Raw genomic sequence first — 20,002 nt, forward strand, 5'->3', positions numbered from 1 at the left:
ATCTATCTCTCTATCTATCTATCTATCTATCTATCTATCTATCTATCTATCTATCTATCTATCTATCTATCTATCTATCTATCTATCTATCTATCTATCTACTATCTATCTATCTATCTATCTATCTATCTATCTATCTATCTATCTATCTATCTATCTATCTATCTATCTATCTATCCATCCATCCATCCATCCATCTGTCCATCCCTCCATCTGTCCATCCCTCCATCTGTCCATCCCTCCATCTGTCCATCCCTCCATCTGTCCATCCCTCCATCTGTCCATCCCTCCATCTGTCCATCCCTCCATCTGTCCATCCCTCCATCCATTCTTCCAAACTTCCATCCATTCTTCTAACCTTCCATCCATCCTTCCATTCTTCCTTCCATCCATCCATCCATCTATCCTTCCATCCATCCTTCCATCCATCCTTCGATCCATCCTTCCATCCATCCATCCATCCATCCATCCTTCCATCCATCCATCCTTCCATCCATCCTTCCATTCATCCGAACCCATACGCCCCAATTGATACCACTAACACACTAGCAACTAGTCTACGTTCTCCTCCACTTCGATCACTTTTCTGTTTATTTTATTTTTATTTTTTCACCTCTGCAACCATTTGCTCGTTATTTAACCTGATTATCATAAAATTTAAACTTTTCAAACTACTCTATATATAGTTTAATTTTATAATACTATCATGCCACACTAAATAATACTCTTATAGTTTACCTGGACTATAAATAGTACAAAAAAAAAAATTACATGCCCTGCCCGAGTAAAAATAACTCATGAATGCTTAGTCAATATCCACTACTACATATATATTTGAAAATGCTGACTGTGTGTGTTTGTGAATTTTTTCCAAAAACACAAATAAAAAAAAAAAAAAAACATTTGAAATTTTTGCAACTTCATATCCTTGCAACCTTTAACCTGGTTGTTTTCTATTCGCATGATTTATGCATTCAGGTGTTAAAAAGTTTAAAAGGATTAAAACGTTGGCGAACGTTTGCATGAGTGTGTATTCTTATTTTACTATTTGTTATTATTATTCCTGTTTAAGTTTAGACAACATTTGACTTTTTTTAAAAGGGGATGTTTTTGGGGCAAAGAAAAAAGGAAAGATATAGAGAGAAAGTGCATAAATTATGTTTAGTAAGAGTGTTACAGAAGTTGTTTGGTTTAGTTTAAAGTGTAGAATGTATTAAGGGATTTTTTATTAAACTTTTTATTGCAATAGCATAAGTTGTAAGGGTTAATGAAAAACTTATTTTTTATATTAAATTAAGTTTATTACTTTTTATACAATTTATTTATTTTTTTTAAATGTTAAAGTTTTAAAATAATAATTTATTTGAAAAATGACAATGAATGTATTTTTAAATTACTTCTACGTTGTGGTTAAAATCTTATAAATATTTGATATACATATAATAAATAGTTATTCGAAGTGACCTTGAAAGAAAACATATGCTAAAAATTGCAAAAAATCTCATCACAAGTTAAAGAATCGTAAAAGCTTTTATTAAAAATTATAGAATTTTTCTATACTTAACTAGAATTTATAATTGTTGCGGTTTTTTTTATTCGCTATTTGTTGGTGCTTCCAATTAACTACATTTTATTTCCCTAAAATCTGCCTTAAAGTAGGCCATGTATTAAAATAATGTCATACATTACCCTAAAGTATGCTACAATTATTTTTTATTTTTACACTTTATTTTCTAAATTGTATACAATTGAGTTAAAAGTACAAAATATTTTCATGTATACATGCGTGTTTTTAGCATTTTAAGTATGTAATTATATTTTTAAATACTCAGCAACAGCAACAACCAACAGCAATTAAGAGGCTGCTTAAAAATAGGCAAAATTTTTCAGAAAAAAACTATTTACTTAATAAAATACATATTTGCAAAAATTTAATAAGTATGTATTACTTAAAATAAAATTAATAAATACTTTTTAATTAAGAAAGAATCACTACACCAAAAAGTATGCTATGGTTTTATTTGACCCTTTTTAATGCCTATCTACCAGGCAACAATTTTTGCCATTTACTTTAAATACGCGTGCTGATAGTAGGCGTGTCTAGGGAATATTAATAATAACTATGTATAACGATAATTTCATTTAATAATTTTTATTGCCAATTTGTAACACATTTCACACGGCATTTAACTTAAAAAAACTCTCACTGTCGTTGTCACCACCATTGGCTTTTATACAATGAAGTTGTTAAGTTCGTTGCAGGCACAAACACTTTTCATTTCGTTACATGGCAAAAGGAAAAAAATATTTAAAATAAACGCATTTAAGTGAATTATATGTGTATTTACTTATTTTCCTGATTTTTATCAGGATTAATATGTTAATAGTAGAGTTGAAAAAAAAAAAAACGTTTTAAACTTGTTAAAGAATAACATGCAACAAAAAAAAAAAAAATATATATATTTTAAATTATGAGGTGTAAACAGAATAATTGTGTATATGTAAAATAAGCAAAAAAAATAAGTTGTTAAGCATACCTTTAGGAGTTATAAATAAAACCATGAAAAATAAATTGCTTAATATTTTAAATGAATTGAAATGAGTTAAAGAATATCTGTAAACGATAGTAGTCGACAGATGTATAAGTATATTTATTTACTATTTTTTTAAATTTTAAATATTGTAATAACTGTTGCATACATTAAGGAAAATAATTTTTTTTAAATACTAAAAACAAGAAATTGCATTTTTATTTAAAGCAGAACAGAACTAGGACAGAACTGAACCAGAACAGAACTAGAACAGAACTAGAACAGAACTAGAACAGAACTAGAATAGAACTACAACAGAACTAGAACGGAAAAGAGCTAAAACAGAACTAGAACAGAACTAGAACAGAACTAGAACAGAACTAGAACAGAACTAGAAAAGAACTAGAACAGAACTAGAACAGAACTAGAACAGAACTAGAACAGAAATAGAACAGAACTAGAACAGAACTAGAACAGAACTAGAACAGAACTAGAACAGAACTAGAACAGAACTAGAACAGAACTAGAACAGAACTAGAACAGAACTAGAACAGAACTAAAACAGAACTAGAACAGAACTAGAACAGAACTAGAACAGAACTAGAACAAAACTAGAACAGAACTAGAACAAAACTAGAACTAGAACAGAACTATAACAGAATTAGGCAAGAACCAGAACAGAATTAGAACAATTTATAGAAAAATACAAAATTTCATAAATATGTACTTCACATTAGGTGTCAAAATAAGATTTAAATAATTGCTGCATACTTTAAGGTAAAATAAAGTAATTTTTCGAAAATTAGACTCAAGAAATTGTATTTTTATTTAAATTAGACTATTTATTATATCCGTTTTCTCTTTTGCACATTTACTCTAGTTATATTTTAGTGCCAGCCTATAAAAATAAATAATTTACATTTAAAAGCATCATTAAGTTATATAAATTACAAAAGTTGTGGCATACTTATTGGCGGTAAGGATGACAAGCATGTTTTTCTTTCTCTCTAATAAAAGTAGACACAAAAAAAAGCGGAAAGTAAAATATACTTTGCAAAATAAAATTAAAAACAAAAATATATATAAAACTGAATATGAGGGCCAAAAAGCAGACAACAAATGGTTCCTTAAAGTAAATATTAAAAAATTTGAATATAATATCTAAAATTTTTTAAGCAGAGCTTTTTCCAATCTTTAAATAAAAATTTAAATTTCACACATCTGTTGTTATTTTTCGTACATTAAGTAATAAAATTTTAAAGCCTACATTTAGGTGTTCGATTTTTAATATATTTTATAGCATAGTTTTTGGCTGCGTACAAAAAAACCGCAATTTTTCTTGTGTATTTCGGGGAAAAAGCAAAAAGCTTATCTTTTAAATAACATTCCCTTATGGAAAATTGACCGCATTTAGTGGCCAATGTGAAAAGAAAATAAAAACCAATAGCAATTCTGCTATACTTTCTGGCAGTGTTTTTTTTTTCAGATTTGAAAATTGTTACACAACGTTGAGTCATGCTGCAGTTGGTTTTATTTGCTAGAAAATATTCAATAGCTTTTATGGCTTGTTTTTGATTTTTTTCGTCTGTTTTTGGCAAAAAGTCTGAATTCATGGAAAAAAATTAAAGGTGTATAAGGCGAAGTAAATGGATATTTTGTTATGGCCAGAGAAAGAAATTTTTGTGTGTCAGTCTGTCAGTAGCGTATATTCTTCTTTTATTTTTATGGCCTCTTTTACACACATTTCCATACATGGAATAACTGACGTATTTTTGGCTTTTAGTAGCAAATAGGGACCTTTTAATTTCACTCTCATATTTATCTGTCTTCTCTTTCTAAATTCTTTTCTTTATACTTATACCCACACACACTCACAGACACCAGACACTGAGAGTGTGTGCCCAGCTGGCTATAACTTCCTCCACCTCACTGTGCAACTTCCCAGTTGCTTTCAAGGCAGGAAATTTATTAGATTTTTCAAAATACAACGAGTCAACATTTAAACACGCAATCTAGAATCCGACTAACAGGAAGAGGAGTAAAAACTGGCAAAGGAGTAGCAGTAGCAGTTTCTGCTCTAGTCGTTATTCGTATACAACATACAAGTGCATGTATAGTAGTAATTTTAACAACTTCCGTTTTGGAACAGCGAGCAAAAATAACTGCCATAATCATACAGTGAATCAAAATTTCTTTTAATGGCCACAAATTTGTATTATAGAGTGTAAAAAGAGTAGAAAATAAATAAAAAATTAACACATGTTAAAAAAAATTCCACACAATCGATAGATAGATATTGGCAAAATTTATGCGAGTTTTTAAAACAAGGACAAGTAAAAACAGGAGATAATAATTCTAAGTACACTTTCAACAAGAACTGATATATAACGGAACTAGAACAGAACCAGAATAAAACTAGAACAGAACAAGAATAGAACTGAACTAGAACGACCTATGAACTGAACTAGAACTGAACTAGACCTGAACTAGAACTGAACTAGAACTGAACTAGAACTGAAATAGAACTAGAACTGAACTAGAACTGAACTAGAACTGAACAGAACTGGAACTAGAACTGAACTAGAACTGACTAGAACTGAACTAGAACTGAACGAGAACTGAACTAGAACTGAACTAGAACTGAACTAGAACTGAACTAGAACATGAACTAGAACTGAACTAGGACTAACTAGAACTGAATATAGAACTGAACTAGAAACTGAACTAGAACTGAACTAGAACTGAACTAGAACGACTAGACTGAACTAGACTGAACTAGAACTGAACTAGAACTGAACTAGAACTGAACTAGAACTGAACTAGAACTGAACTAGAACTGAACTAGAACTGAACTAGAACTGAACTAGAACTGAACTAGAACTGAACTAGAACTGAACTAGAACTGAACTAGAACTGAACTAGAACTGAACTAGAACTGAACTAGAACTGAACTAGAACTGAACTAAAACTGAACTAGAACTGAACTAGAACTGAACTAGAACTGAACTAGAACTGAACTAGAACTGAACTAGAACTGAACTAGAACTGAACTAGAACTGAACTAGAACTGAACTAGAACTGAACTAGAACTGAACTAGAACTGAACTAGAACTGAACTAGAACTGAACTAGAACTGAACTAGAACTGAACTAGAACTGAACTAGAACTGAACTAGAACTGAACTAGAACTGAACTAGAACTGAACTAGAACTGAACTAGAACTGAACTAGAACTGAACTAGAACTGAACTAGAACTGAACTAGAACTGAACTAGAACTGAACTAGAACTGAACTAGAACTGACTAGAACTGAACTATGAACTGAACTAGAACTGAACTAGAAACTGAACTAGAACTGAACTAGAACTAACTAGAACTACTAGAAACTGAACTAGAACTGAACTAGAACTGAACTAGAACTGAACTAGAACTGAACTAGAACTGAACTAGAACTGAACTAGAACTGAACTAGAACTGAACTAGAACTGAACTAGAACTGAACTAGAACTGAACTAGAACTGACTAGAACTGAACTAGAACTGAACTAGAACTGAAACTAGAACTGAACTAGAATGAACTAGAACGAACTAGAACTGAACTAGAACTGAACTAGTACTGAACTAGAACTGAACTAGAACTGAACTAGAACTGAACTAGAACTGAACTAGAACTGAACTAGAACTGAACTAGAACTGAACTAGAACTGAACTAGAACTGAACTAGAACTGAACTAGAACTGAACTAGAACTGAACTAGAACTGAACTAGAACTGAACTAGAACTGAACTAGAACTGAACTAGAACTGAACTAGAACTGAAACTAGAACTGAACTAGAACTGAACTAGAATGAACTACGAACTAGAACTACGAGAACTGAACTAGAACTGAACTAGAACTCTGAACTAGAACTGAACTAGAACTGAACTAGAACTGAACTAGAACTGAACTAGAACTGAACTAGAACTGAACTAGAACTGACCTAGAACTGAACTAGAACTGAACTAGAACTGAACTAGAACTGAACTAGAACTGAACTAGAACTGAACTAGAACTGCACTAGAACTGAACTAGAACTGAACTAGAACTAACTTAGAAAACTGAACCAGAAATGAATTAGAACTGAACTAGAGCTGTACTAGAACTTAACTAGAATTGAACTAGAATGAACTAGACTGTACTAGAACTGAAATAGAACTAAACTAAAACAGAACTAGAACAGAATTAGAAGTGAATTAGAACTGAACTAAATTTGAATTAAACCGAAGTAGAATTAGAGTTAAGTATAACATTAATCCCCGATTTTATACTTAAAAAAATTTAAAAAACATGAAAAGGTGAGGTGTTGTTCAAAATAGGTGTTTGAATTATTATTTTTTATATTTTTTTTTTAAGAAAAACTCCACTCACCTGGGTGTTGTCAGGCAGGCGAATGCTTTAATGGGTGTTTGAAACCTGCAATAATAAAAATTAGAAAAAAGAGAAATATTTGGTTTTGGTCTCTATTTGTGTTTATAAAAGTACTTTTTTAATAAATATATTTTTTATTTACAAAATTTATATAAATATTTTATCTATTGAAAGTTAAATGTTTAATTAATTGGGCAATACAAGTATTTGATTTCATATTGTTGTAATTTTGTTAAAAGAAATTTCCAGAAATTTATACAGATTCTAAAATTAATTTAATCAAAATAAGGCTTTTAGACTAGAGAGATTTGATTACCCACCACCAATAAAATAAATCCTGAAAATTTCGAATCAAAAGAATTATTAGCAAAAGAAAATCAATTAAAATGGAAATCAATACCAAGCACTGTGCACTATTTAAAAAAGATGAAAGTATTCCCGAGAAATTAGGTATACTAGAGCTGATTTATAATATAGCTAAATAGAACTTAATTAGTATTTTTTCATAATTATTAAGAAAGTTTATTAATGTTTGAATGTATTTCATAAAATAGTTGTTTTTTTTTTAAAGTCCTCATTTAGCTTTAAGCTTAAGTACCATATGAATTTTAAACTAAAACTTTTATTTATGTAGAAATCTCTAAAATTTGTATCCTAAATTTATGGTGGTTTTAAGGACAAAATACGAAAAACACTTAAACACAGCTGCCAGAGGGTGGAAACAATTAAGACAAACAGCGAAAAAATAAATAAAGGTGTGAGTGTTTCAGCGACAAAAATATATAAAACGTTTCAAATTGGAACGAATTGATTTAATTTATAAAGTAATACAAAATTAAAAAAAAAAGTTTATGTCAAAATCTGTTGAAAATGGATTAAAGAAAAATTGAGTTATAAAAAATGTCATAAAGGGCAAATGAAGGGGTTAAAATTTATAATTATTTTGTTGTTTGTCTTACGAAAATATAGGACAGAACAAGAACAGAACTAGAATAGAACTAGAATAGAACTAGAACAGAACTAGAACAGAACTAGAACTGAACTAGAACTGAACTAGAACTGAACTAGAACAGAACTAGAACAGAACTAGAACATAACTAGAACAGAACTAGAACTGAACTAGAACTGAACTAGAACTAAACTAGAACTGAACTAGAACTGAACTAGAACTGAACTAGAACAGAACTAGAACAGAACTAGAACTGAACTAGAACAGAACTAGAACAGAACTAGAACAGAACTAGATCTGAACTAGATCTGAACTAGAACTGAACTAGAACTGAACTAGAACTGAACTAGAACTGAACTAGAACTGAACTAGAACTGAACTAGAACTGAACTAGAACTGAACTAGAACTGAACTAGAACTGAACTAGAACTGAACTAGAACTGAACTAGAACTGAACTAGAACTGAACTAGAACTGAACTAGAACTGAACTAGAACTGAACTAGAACTGAACTAGAACTGAACTAGAACTGAACTAGAACTGAACTAGAACAGAACTAGAACAGAACTAGAACAGAACTAGAACAGAACTAGAACAGAACTAGAACAGAACTAGAACAGAACTAGAACAGAACTAGAACAGAACTAGAACAGAACTAGAACAGAACTAGAACAGAACTAGAACAGAACTAGAACAGAACTAGAACAGAACTAGAACAGAACTAGAACAGAACTAGAGCAGAACTAGAACAGAACTGGAAAGCTAGAACAGAACTAGAACAGAACTAGAACAGAACTAGAACAGAACTAGAACAGAACTAGAACAGAACTAGAACAGAACTAGAACAGAACTAGAACAGAACTAGAACAGAACTAGAACAGAACTAGAACAGAACTAGAACAGAACTAGAACAGAACTAGAACAGAACTAGAACAGAACTAGAACAGAACTAGAACAGAACTAGAATAGAACTAGAACAGAACTAGAACAGAACTAGAACAGAACTAGAACAGAACTAGAACAGAACTAGAACAGAACTAGAACAGAACTAGAACAGAACTAGAACAGAACTAGAACAGAACTAGAACAGCACTAGAACAGAACTAGAACAGAACTAGAACAGAACTAGAACAGAACTAGAACAGAACTAGAACAGAACTAGAACAGAACTAGAACAGAACTAGAACAGAACTAGAACAGAACTAGAACAGAACTAGAACAGAACTAGAACAGAACTAGAACAGAACTAGAATTGAACTAGAACTGAACTAGAACAGAACTAGAACAGGACTAGAATTGAACTAGAATTGAACTAGAACAGAACTAGAACAGAACTAGAACTGAACTAGAACTGAACTAGAACTGAACTAGAACTGAACTAGAACTGAACTAGAACTGAACTAGAACTGAACTAGTACTGAACTAGAACTGAACTAGATCTGAACTAGAACTAAACTAGAACTGAACTAGAACTGAACTAGAACAGAACTAGAACAGAACTAGAACAGAACTAGAACTGAACTAGAACAGAACTAGAACAGAACTAGAACAGAACTAGAATTGAACTAGAATTGAACTAGAACAGAACTAGAACAGAACTAGAACAGAACTAGAACTGAACTAGAACAGAACTAGAACTGAACTAGAACTGAACTAGAACTGAACTAGATCTGAACTAGAACTAAACTAGAACTGAACTAGAACTGAACTAGAACTGAACTAGAACTGAACTAGAACTGAACTAGAACTGAACTAGAACTGAACTAGAACTAGAACTGTACTGAACTAGAACTGAACTAGAACTGAACTAGAACTGTGCTTGAATAGAACTAAAACTAGAACCGAACCTATAGAAGATTTAGAACAGAACTGGAATTAAACTAGAACAAACTATAACCATATTATAACTGAACAGAACCAAACAAGAATTGATCAGTGATCTAATATACAGTTCTAATTTTCAATCCCTGTTTTTCTTTAATTACCGTATTATAGTAAAATTATTAACAATTATGATGTTAATATTATTTTCACTTCTCACTTTAGTTATTATTTCAATTATTTTATAATAAATTTATTTCACACTTCACATACATAAGTATGAATGATGAAAAATGTAAATACACATAAATTTTAACATAACAAGTATAAATAAATTTATACAAAATAACAACAAAACATATTTTAGTTTAATTATAAAATGCACACACAATAAAACAAGAACTTTTATTTAATATTTTAATTAATTAATGTTTTAATAGTAAATATGGTTAACAATAAATAATGACAAAAAATAATGACATTAAACTAAATAAAAGAGTTATAAAAATAAATTTATTAAAAAAATATATTTACAAAAACATGTCATTTAAAATAAACACCAACAACCAAATACCCACTTAAAACGAAATAAATATTAAGAAAAAATGTATTAAAGCAAAAACATAAAACTAGAAAAATAAACTGAATACTGCAAAATTTAGATAAATTTTAACAATTTTTTTTTATTTTTATCATAACTTTATACTTTTTATATATCTTTATTATCATTAAATATTTAAATTTAATTTTAACATTGGTCTGAAAATTACTCTACTTTTTTGGTAATTTTATATTTTGAGGTTTTTTCATTCCCCTAGAGAACATAAACTGACAAAAGGGATTTAATATACAAAATTGTAAAATAAAACATGCTGTGGTTTTTTAATAAAATTTATTAATTGTAATTTACAAATAAATAAAGAGAAAAATAAACATAAAAATTGGTAGTAGTGTTATTGGTTTCAACTTTATTTATTTGAGAGTAAAATTATTGATTTTATTTATTAAACAAAAAAATATTTACTGCAAACAATATAACAACAAAAAAGTACCCCCAGTTTATTTAAAAATATAATTGAAAATGACACTTTTGGTTTGGTAACATATGAATTACGTTTTAAGGGTTTAAATAAAATAATTAATTAAAAGGAAAAACAGGCAGAATGAGATGAAACATGAAAGTTTAATAGTTTACTAACTGAACTAAAACTAAAGTAGAACTGAACTAGAACTGAACTAGAACTGAACTAGAACTGAACTAGAGCTAAACTAGAGCTGAACTAGAACTGAACTAGAACTGAACTAGAACTGAACTAGAACTGAAGTAGAACTGAACTAGAACTGAACTAGAACTGAACTAGAACTGAACTAGAACTGAACTAGAACTGAACTAGAACTGAACTAGAACTGAACTAGAACTGAACTAGAACTGAACTAGAACTGAACTAGAACTGAACTAGAACTGAACTAGAACTGAACTAGAACTGAACTAGAACTGAACTAGAACTGAACTAGAACTGAACTAGAACTGAACTAGAACTGAACTAGAACTGAACTAGAACTGAACTAGAACTGAACTAGAACTGAACTAGAACTGAACTAGAACTGAACTAGAACTGAACTAGAACTGAACTAGAACTGAACTAGAACTGAACTAGAACTGAACTAGAACTGAACTAGAACTGAACTAGAACTGAACTAGAACTGAACTAGAACTGAACTAGAACTGAACTAGAACTGAACTAGAACTGAACTAGAACTGAACTAGAACTGAACTAGAACTGAACTAGAACTGAACTAGAACTAGAACTGAACTAGAACTGCACTAGAACTGAACTAGAACTGAACTAGAACTGAACTAGAACTAAACTAGAACAGAACTAGAACATAACTAGAACATAACTAGAAGATAACTAGAACTGAACTAGAGCAGAACTAGAACAGAACTAGAACTGAACTAGAGCAGAACTAGAACAGAACTAGAACAGATCTAGAACTGAACTAGAACTGAACTAGAACTGAACTAGAACTAAACTAGAACTGAACTAGAACTGAACTAGAACTGAACTAGAACTGAACTAGAACTGAACTGAACTGAACTAGAACTGAACTAGAACTGAACTAGAACTGAACTAGAACTGAACTAGAACTGAACTAGAACTGAACTAGAACTGAACTAGAACTGAACTAGAACTGAACTAGAACTGAACTAGAACTGAACTAGAACTGAACTAGAACTGAACTAGAACTGAACTAGAACTGAACTAGAACTGAACTAGAAATCAACTAGAACATAATATAAACTAGAAATTCTAGAGTGTTTCGATTATCTATAACGCTAAGGGTTGTATGTTCGATTCCCACTGAAGATAACTAATATAGTCCTCGTCGCTTTGCTTGATAAAGTCAGTACGAAAAGAATGTCTAATAGTAATTGTTATATAAATAGTAAATAAATATGTATTTACAAATAATATTTACTGCAACAAATTTCAAACTAAATATTGTTCCCTTCACACAAAAATTCGTTACTTTCGGCGGAAATTATTTTCCTTTTCCCTTTTGTGTTTCACCAGCTAAAAGCTAAAAATTGACAAAATCTACTCAACATTTATACTAAAATTCAAATTTGTCTTTAACCACATAAAGCTTCAAAACGAAAAACAATAGCAGTTGAAAAAATGACATGCAAAAAAAAACATTTTTAATTTCCGTTTGAAAAACCAATGACTATTTGATTAAAATGATAATAATAATAATAATGATTTTGATACATTTTTGTTATAGTTATTTTTATATATTTTCAAATAACCAAAGCAGTTTTAAATAAAAATTAGAAAATTTTATGCTTAACAATAATAAAAAGTGACAAATGAAAACGTGTACAAATAAACCATAATTTTTCCATAAAAATGTTAATATGTTTTGAGGTTTAAATAATTTATTTATTATAATATTAGGAAATTCATATCAAGCTAAATTATGTAGATTTTAATTATATACTTTGTATGATAATATTATGCAAACACCTGTTTTCGATTTAATTAGTTGTTGAATTTTTTGTTTTCGGATAATTTAATTATGATGGGAGACTATAATCACATCAAATAAATAATAATAAACATATTATGTAGTATATAAACATTTATACTTAACGTAATTTAGAAGCCAGTTTAACAGTTTTAAAATCAAAAGAAATTTACCTGCAAAGAGATGAAAGGATAATATAGAAATTAGTTTTTGTTTATGAAAACTTTTACAATTTTGTTTATGAAAAATTTGGCAAAACAAAAAACTACAACTGAACTAAAACTGAACTAGAACTGGACTAGAACTGAACTAGAACTGAACTGAACTAGAACTAGAACTGAACAAGAACAGAACTAGAACTGAACTAGAACTGAACTAGAACTGAAGTAGAACTGAACTAGAACTGAACTAGAACTGAACTAGAACTGAACTAGAACTGAACTAGAACTGAACTAGAACTGAACTAGAACTGAACTAGAACTGAACTAGAACTGAACTAGAACTGAACTAGAACTGAACTAGAACTGAACTAGAACTGAATTAGAACTGAATTAGAACTGAACTAGATCTGAACTAGAACTGAACTAGAACTGAACTAGAACTGAACTAGAACTAAACTGGAACTGAACTAGAACTGAACTAGAACTGAACTAGAACTGAACTAGAACTAAACTAGAACTGAACTAGAACTGAACTAGAACTGAACTAGAACTGAACTAGAACTGAACTAGAACTGAACTAGAACTGAACTAGAACTGAAGTAGAACTGAACTAGAACTGAACTAGAACTGAACTAGAACTGAACTAGAACTGAACTAGAACTGAACTAGAACTGAACTAGAACTGAACTAGAACTGAACTAGAACTGAACTAGAACTGAACTAGAACTGAACTAGAACTGAACTAGAACTGAACTAGAACTGAACTAGAACTGAACTAGAACTGAACTAGAACTGAACTAGATCTGAACTGAACTAAAACTGAACTAGAACTGAACTAGAACTGAACTAGAACTGGACTAGAACTGAACTAGAACTGAACTAGAACTGAACTAGAACTGAACTAGAACTGAACTAACTGAACTGAACTAGAACTGAACTAGAACTGAACTAGAACTGAACTAGAACTGAACTAGAAATGAACTAGAACTGAACTAGAACTGAACTAGAACTGAACTAGAACTGAACTAGAACTGAACTAGAACTGAACTAGAACTGAACTAGAACTGAACTAGAACTGAACTAGAACTGAACTAGAACTAAACTAGAACTGAACTAGAACTGAACTAGAACTGAACTAGAACTGAACTAGAACTGAACTAGAACTGAACTAGAACTGAACTAGAACTGAACTAGAACTGAACTAGAACTGAAATAAAACTGAACTAGAACTGAAATAAAACTGAACTAGAACTGAAATAGAACTGAACTGTAACTGAACTAGAATCATAACTGTTCTCTAGTCTTGAATATAGTAGAACACTCTAGGCTACTCGGCCAAACTATGAATCATTTTGAATTGTAAAATTGTGTATATTACCACTTATTTCTTTCAGTGTTCGCTTGCATTTCCCCTTTGTTTTAAAATCCCAATCTAATCAGTTAAAATCAGTTTAGATTTCAACTAATTTATATTTTTAGCTTATCATGACAAAACGTCATTAGTTAAAACAATTTTTAAAATACAAATTTCTTATTCAAACAATAATCTTTATTGCAGTTAGAGATTACTTGCAAAATAAAATAGAAAATATTATAATAAGGTAAATAATAAAACGGTGAAACCCCTTTTATTACAAACTTAAATTAAGTTACAATTTTCTTAAAATTACGAAATCCATTTGGCAGTAAATTATAGATGGAGGTGCATAAAACATTATCGGTAGGAAGATTTTCCAATTCACCATTAGTTTGATTAGCTGTGGCATCATTTTCTGGGCTAATTTGTACAGCCTTGGCCACATAAAGAGGAATATCACCATCAGCAAATTCCATAATAAACTGACGACAAACACCACAAGGGGTAGTGAAAGCATCCTCCTGATAGGCCACCACAGCAGCGGCAGTGAACTCTCTGACGCCCTCACTAACAGCCTTACAAATGGCGGTACGTTCTGCACAGGAAGAGGGACTAAAGGCGGCATTCTCTACATTACAACCATTGAAAATGCGGCCACATTTAGAGCGAAAAGCGGCACCAACTTTGAAATTACTATAGGGTACATAGGCATTGAGGCGTACTTTATTAGCTGATCTTAAGAGTTCCTTAACCGAGTCATCTGTATATAGAATAGTTATTTTTGATTAGTTTTCTTTGGAACTTGGGAAAATTTTAGGTAAAACTTACCTAATTCCTGATATTGTTGTATGGTCTCCGTTATATCAGCCTTTTTTAAACCGGTCACTGTAGTGGTATCCATTTTGTTTTTCCTTATTTTTTTTTAATAAATTACTTTTTTTAATTTTATATAAAAAAATGTTTATTTAAGTTTGTAGTTTAGAGGTCGTTTTTACGTTGTCTCGCGTACCTCTCACAGACCGTTCAGAAATAGACTGACGACTGTCACTAGAACTCAATAAGTGGCCATAATTTTTGTGGTTGTTTGTCAACATTAACACGGAGCTGGTTTATTATCACAACAACAATAATAGAAACAAAGAAAACAATTTATTAATTTGTTAAAAATTTCTTAGTTTGTTGTGGGTTCTCTCAAGAGTTTTTTTTTTTAAATAATAATAGAGAAAAATTGTTTTGAAATGAGTAAAAAACTAACAGAATTACGAAAAACCCACCCTCTTATGAAACACCCCCGATTACCATAATCAGCTAACGCTCTATCAGTCACATAGTGGTTTTTTTGTAAGAGAAAAGAGAGCTAAAAACATGAGGGAAATAGAGAGTAAGAGCAACCACTATTTTGTTAGAGCCAAACAAGATCATTTGAAAACAAATTCAACATATGTTTGGTTTTAGTGATGTCAATCAACTTTGGTTTTTTTAGTATTAAAGAATTATGGAATGAAAAACTCATTCGTCTTTTTTTAAAATTTGTGTTTATTTTTATTTAAATTTAAGTTTTCATAACCTTGAACTAAAAAGGCCATTTGCCTTAAAAAAACTTGGAAAATTTAAAATGATTTATTTCTATTTTGAAAACTAAATTTAGCAAAAGTTAAAGAATAAATAAAATTAAAAACTTATAAAAATAAACAAAAATTTACCTCCAAAAAATTATTAAAAATTTCAGCAACAAAATATATATTTATGCTTTCCAAACAAAATTTCAACTCTTCAGAATAAGAGTTTTTAATATTAGAAAAATGGTTTGAAAAACAAGAGAACTACAACACTCTCTTCCACCCACCATTTCACCACTATTAAAAACACCGCAAAAATTCACCACACCAGCAAGGTGTCGATAAGAAACAGCTGTTTCTATGTGTTTTGGGACAACAAACAGCTGTTAATCATACTATCAATCAATCACCACAGAATGAGTTCTTTTATTTTAATTTATTTTTATTCACAAACATTTATTAACTGATTTTCTTCAAAGATTGCATATTAATCAGGGGAAAAACAAGAACAAAAAAATTTACCTTTACTTAGTTTATTAATAAAACAACTGAAAAAATTATTGATAAAAAATTTAAAACACAGAAAACCACTTTATAATAAACGAAGCCACCAAGATTTGTCTGTTATTTATATTTTATAAAATTGTTGTTTTTATGGTGTTTTTCGCAATAACAATTGATAAGAGCAGGGATGGAAAATTCAGCACATAGCTAAATTTTTATTAATTTTTTTACAGTTTAAACTGGACTATAATCTGTAATCTATAAAACCATGAAGTATAATCTAGTTTTAACAGGACTACAGTCTAATATATATTCTAGACTAAGGTCTACAGACTAAAGTCAGTATAGAATATTGCAGTAGTCTATAGTATAATCTATGGTCTGGAGTAAAGTATAGTATGGTGTATAGACTGGATCTAATTTTAATCTATAGTTTGGACCAAAGTCATATCTATTGTTTGGAATAAAGTCTACTTCATAGTCTGGACTAAAATCTTTTCTATAGTCTGAACTAAAGTCTAGCCTATACTCTTGACTAATGTCTAGCCTGTAGTCTAGACCAAAGACCGGCATGTAGTCTCGACTAAAGTCTACTTTGTAGTCTGGACTAAAGTCTATTCTATGGTCTAGTCCATGGTCTAGTCTATAGTCTAGTCTAAAGTCTAATCTATAGTGTAGTCTATAGTCTAGTCTATAGTCTCGTCTATAGTCTAGTCTATAGTCTAGTCTATAGTCTAGTCTATAGTCTAGTCTATAGTCTAGTCTATAGTCTAGTCTATAGTCTAGTCTATAGTCTAGTCTATAGTCTAGTCTATAGTCTAGTCTATAGTCTAGTCTATAGTCTAGTCTATAGTCTAGTCTATAGTCTAGTCTATAGTCTAGTCTATAGTCTAGTCTATAGTCTAGTCTATAGTATAGTCTATAGTCTAGTCTATAGTCTAGTCTATAGTATAGTCTATAGTCTAGTCTATAGTCTAGTCTATAGTCTAGTCTAGTCTAGTCTAGTCTATAGTCTAGTCTATAGTCTAGTCTATAGTCTAGTCTATAGTCTAGTCTATAGTCTAGTCTATAGTCTAGTCTAGTCTAGTCTAGTCTAGTCTATAGTCTATTCTATAGTCTAGTCTATAGTCTAGTCTATAGTCTAGTCTATAGTATAGTCTATAGTCTAGTCTATAGTCTAGTCTATAGTCTAGTCTATAGTATAGTCTATAGTCTAGTCTATAGTCTATACTATAGACTAGACTATAGACTAGTCTATACTATAGACTAGACTATAGACTAGACTATAGACTAAACTATAGACTAGACTATAGACGAGACTATAGACTAGACTATAGATTAGACTATAGACTAGACTATAGACTATACTCTTGACTAATGTCTAGCCTGTAGTCTAGACTAAAGACCGGCATGTAGTCTCGACTAAAGTCTACTTTGTAGTCTGGACTAAAGTCTATTCTATGGTCTAGTCCATGGTCTAGTCCATAGTCTAGTCTATAGTCTAGTCTAAAGTCTAATGTATAGTGTAGTCTATAGTCTAGTCTATAGTCTAATCTATAGTCTAGTCTATAGTCTCGTCTATAGTCTAGTCTATAGTATAGTCTATAGTCTAGTCTATAGTCTAGTCTATAGTCTAGTCTATAGTCTAGTCTATAGTCTAGTCTATAGTCTAGTCTATAGTCTAGTATATAGTCTAGTCTATAGTCTAGTCTATAGTCTAGTCTATAGTCTAGTCTATAGTCTAGTCTATAGTCTAGTCTATAGTCTAGTCTATAGTCTAGTCTACAGTCTAGTCTATAGTCTAGTCTATAGTCTAGTCTATAGTCTAGTCTATAGTCTAGTCTATAGTCTAGTCTATAGTCTAGTCTATAGTCTAGTCTATAGTCTAGTCTATAGTCTAGTCTATAGTCTAGTCTATAGTCTAGTCTATGGTCTAGTCTAGTCTAAAGTCTAGTCTAAAGTCTAGTCTATAGTCTAGTCTAAAGTCTAGTCTAAAGTCTAGTATATAGTCTTGTCTATAGTCTTGTCTATAGTCTAGTCTATAGTCTAGTCTATAGTCTAGTCTATAGTCTAGTCTATAGTCTAGTCTATAGTCTAGTCTATAGTCTAGTCTATAGTCTAGTCTATAGTCTAGTCTATAGTCTAGTCTATAGTCTAGTCTATAGTCTAGTCTATAGTCTAGTCTATAGTCTAGTCTATAGTCTAGTCTATAGTCTAGTCTATAGTCTAGTCTATAGTCCAGTCTATAGTCTAGTCTATAGTCTAGTCTATAGTCTAGTCTATAGTCTAGTCTCTAGTCTAGTCTATAGTCTAGTCTATAGTCTAGTCTATAGTCTAGTCTATAGTCTAGTCTATAGTCTAGTCTATAGTCTAGTCTATAGTCTAGTCTATAGTCTAGTCTATAGTCTAGTCTATAGTCTAGTCTATAGTCTAGTCTATAGTCTAGTCTATAGTCTAGTCTATAGTCTAGTCTATAGTCTAGTCTATAGTCTCGTCTATAGTCTAGTCTATAGTCTAGTCTATAGTCTAGTCTATAGTCTAGTATAGTCTAGTCTATTGTCTAGTCTATAGTCTAGTCTATAGTCTAGTCTATAGTTTAGTCTATAGTATAGTCTATAGTCTAGTCTATAGTCTAGTCTATAGTCTAGTCTATAGTATAGTCTATAGTCTAGTCTATAGTCTAGTCTATAGTCCAGTCTATAGTATAGTCTATAGTCTAGTCTATAGTCTAGTCTATAGTCTAGTCTATAGTCTAGTCTATAGTCTAGTCTATAGTCTAGTCTATAGTCTAGTCTATAGTCTAGTCTATAGTCTAGTCTATAGTCTAGTCTATAGTCTAGTCTATAGTCTAGTTTATAGTCTAGTTTATAGTCTAGTCTATGGTCTAGTTTATAGTCTAGTCGAGATTTAAATTTCCATATCTGAATGCAAGTTTTAAAAAGTGTAGCCACCTTAAAATGACGCACGTCAACACACAGTTGGGTGAGAAAGAGAGTAGCAGTAGGCAGGGAAAGAGATTAAGACCATTCCAAACAATTAATTGACATTTAATTGACAGTTTGAGAAGGAAATAATTTGAATTTAAAAAGGGTAGTAAGTGTTGAAAAGCTGGGAAATTTAAACAAAATAAAAATTACATTAGAAATGTAGTAAATCAATAATTGTGTATTTTAATACAAATTTTGAAAGGTTTAAATTTTATTAAATTTTTTTTTTTAATTTTTTTTTACCCACGATATTTTTCCTTTCACTTAAATGTAACACAGCATGTCACTATTCCTACTGCTGCTGCTATGAAGCAAAAATTGCTGTTTTCATTATCAGTTGCAAAAATTTCAAATGAAACAGTTTTGTAGGCGATTATATTTTTTTTTTTTTAATTTTTTTGATCTATAATAAGTTGCACAATATATTTTTTTTGTTTTTAAAAATTTTACTTGTTGTAGTAGTAGTTTTAATTGCTGCAGCTGCATGATGCTCGGTAGTGGTGATGGGGCTAGCGAATAATCGATAGCAATTTATATGGAACAACAAAACTATTAATGATGATAATTTGCCATGAAATGTAGAGATGTATTTTATTAGAAACAAACCAAAATTGAAGTTGGAAAGTTAATTTTAAGAACAAAAAGGAAAGTGGGTTGAGTTTTAAATAGTTTTTTTTTTTTTTTTAATAAAAATTAAT

General features: G+C 30.4%; 2 protein-coding genes across 2 annotated transcripts in view; both read right to left on the minus strand.

Moving 5' to 3' along the window:
- LOC119608249 (RNA-binding protein Musashi homolog Rbp6) overlaps positions 1-6,983 on the minus strand; it is a 121,463-nt gene extending 114,480 nt beyond the window's left edge. The window contains exon 1 of the mRNA XM_037962583.1: positions 6,938-6,983. The gene's annotated coding sequence lies outside the window, so the exon portion shown is untranslated. The remainder of the gene's footprint in view (positions 1-6,937) is intronic.
- Positions 6,984-14,428: 7,445 nt separating this feature from the next.
- On the minus strand, positions 14,429-15,322 carry LOC119608251 (cytidine deaminase-like). Its single transcript, XM_037962586.1, has 2 exons — positions 15,083-15,322; positions 14,429-15,014 (listed from the first exon to the last, which is right to left on the minus strand). The coding sequence occupies exons 1-2, from the start codon at positions 15,153-15,155 to the stop codon at positions 14,542-14,544; spliced, it is 546 nt and encodes a 181-aa protein (XP_037818514.1). The 5' UTR covers positions 15,156-15,322; the 3' UTR covers positions 14,429-14,541.
- Positions 15,323-20,002: the final 4,680 nt, after the last annotated feature.

The sequence above is a fragment of the Lucilia sericata genome, unplaced genomic scaffold, assembly GCF_015586225.1.
Source record: "Lucilia sericata isolate MDLA Ls3-8-SP2 unplaced genomic scaffold, ASM1558622v1 Contig000814F_arrow, whole genome shotgun sequence".
Lineage (NCBI taxonomy): Eukaryota > Metazoa > Arthropoda > Insecta > Diptera > Calliphoridae > Lucilia > Lucilia sericata.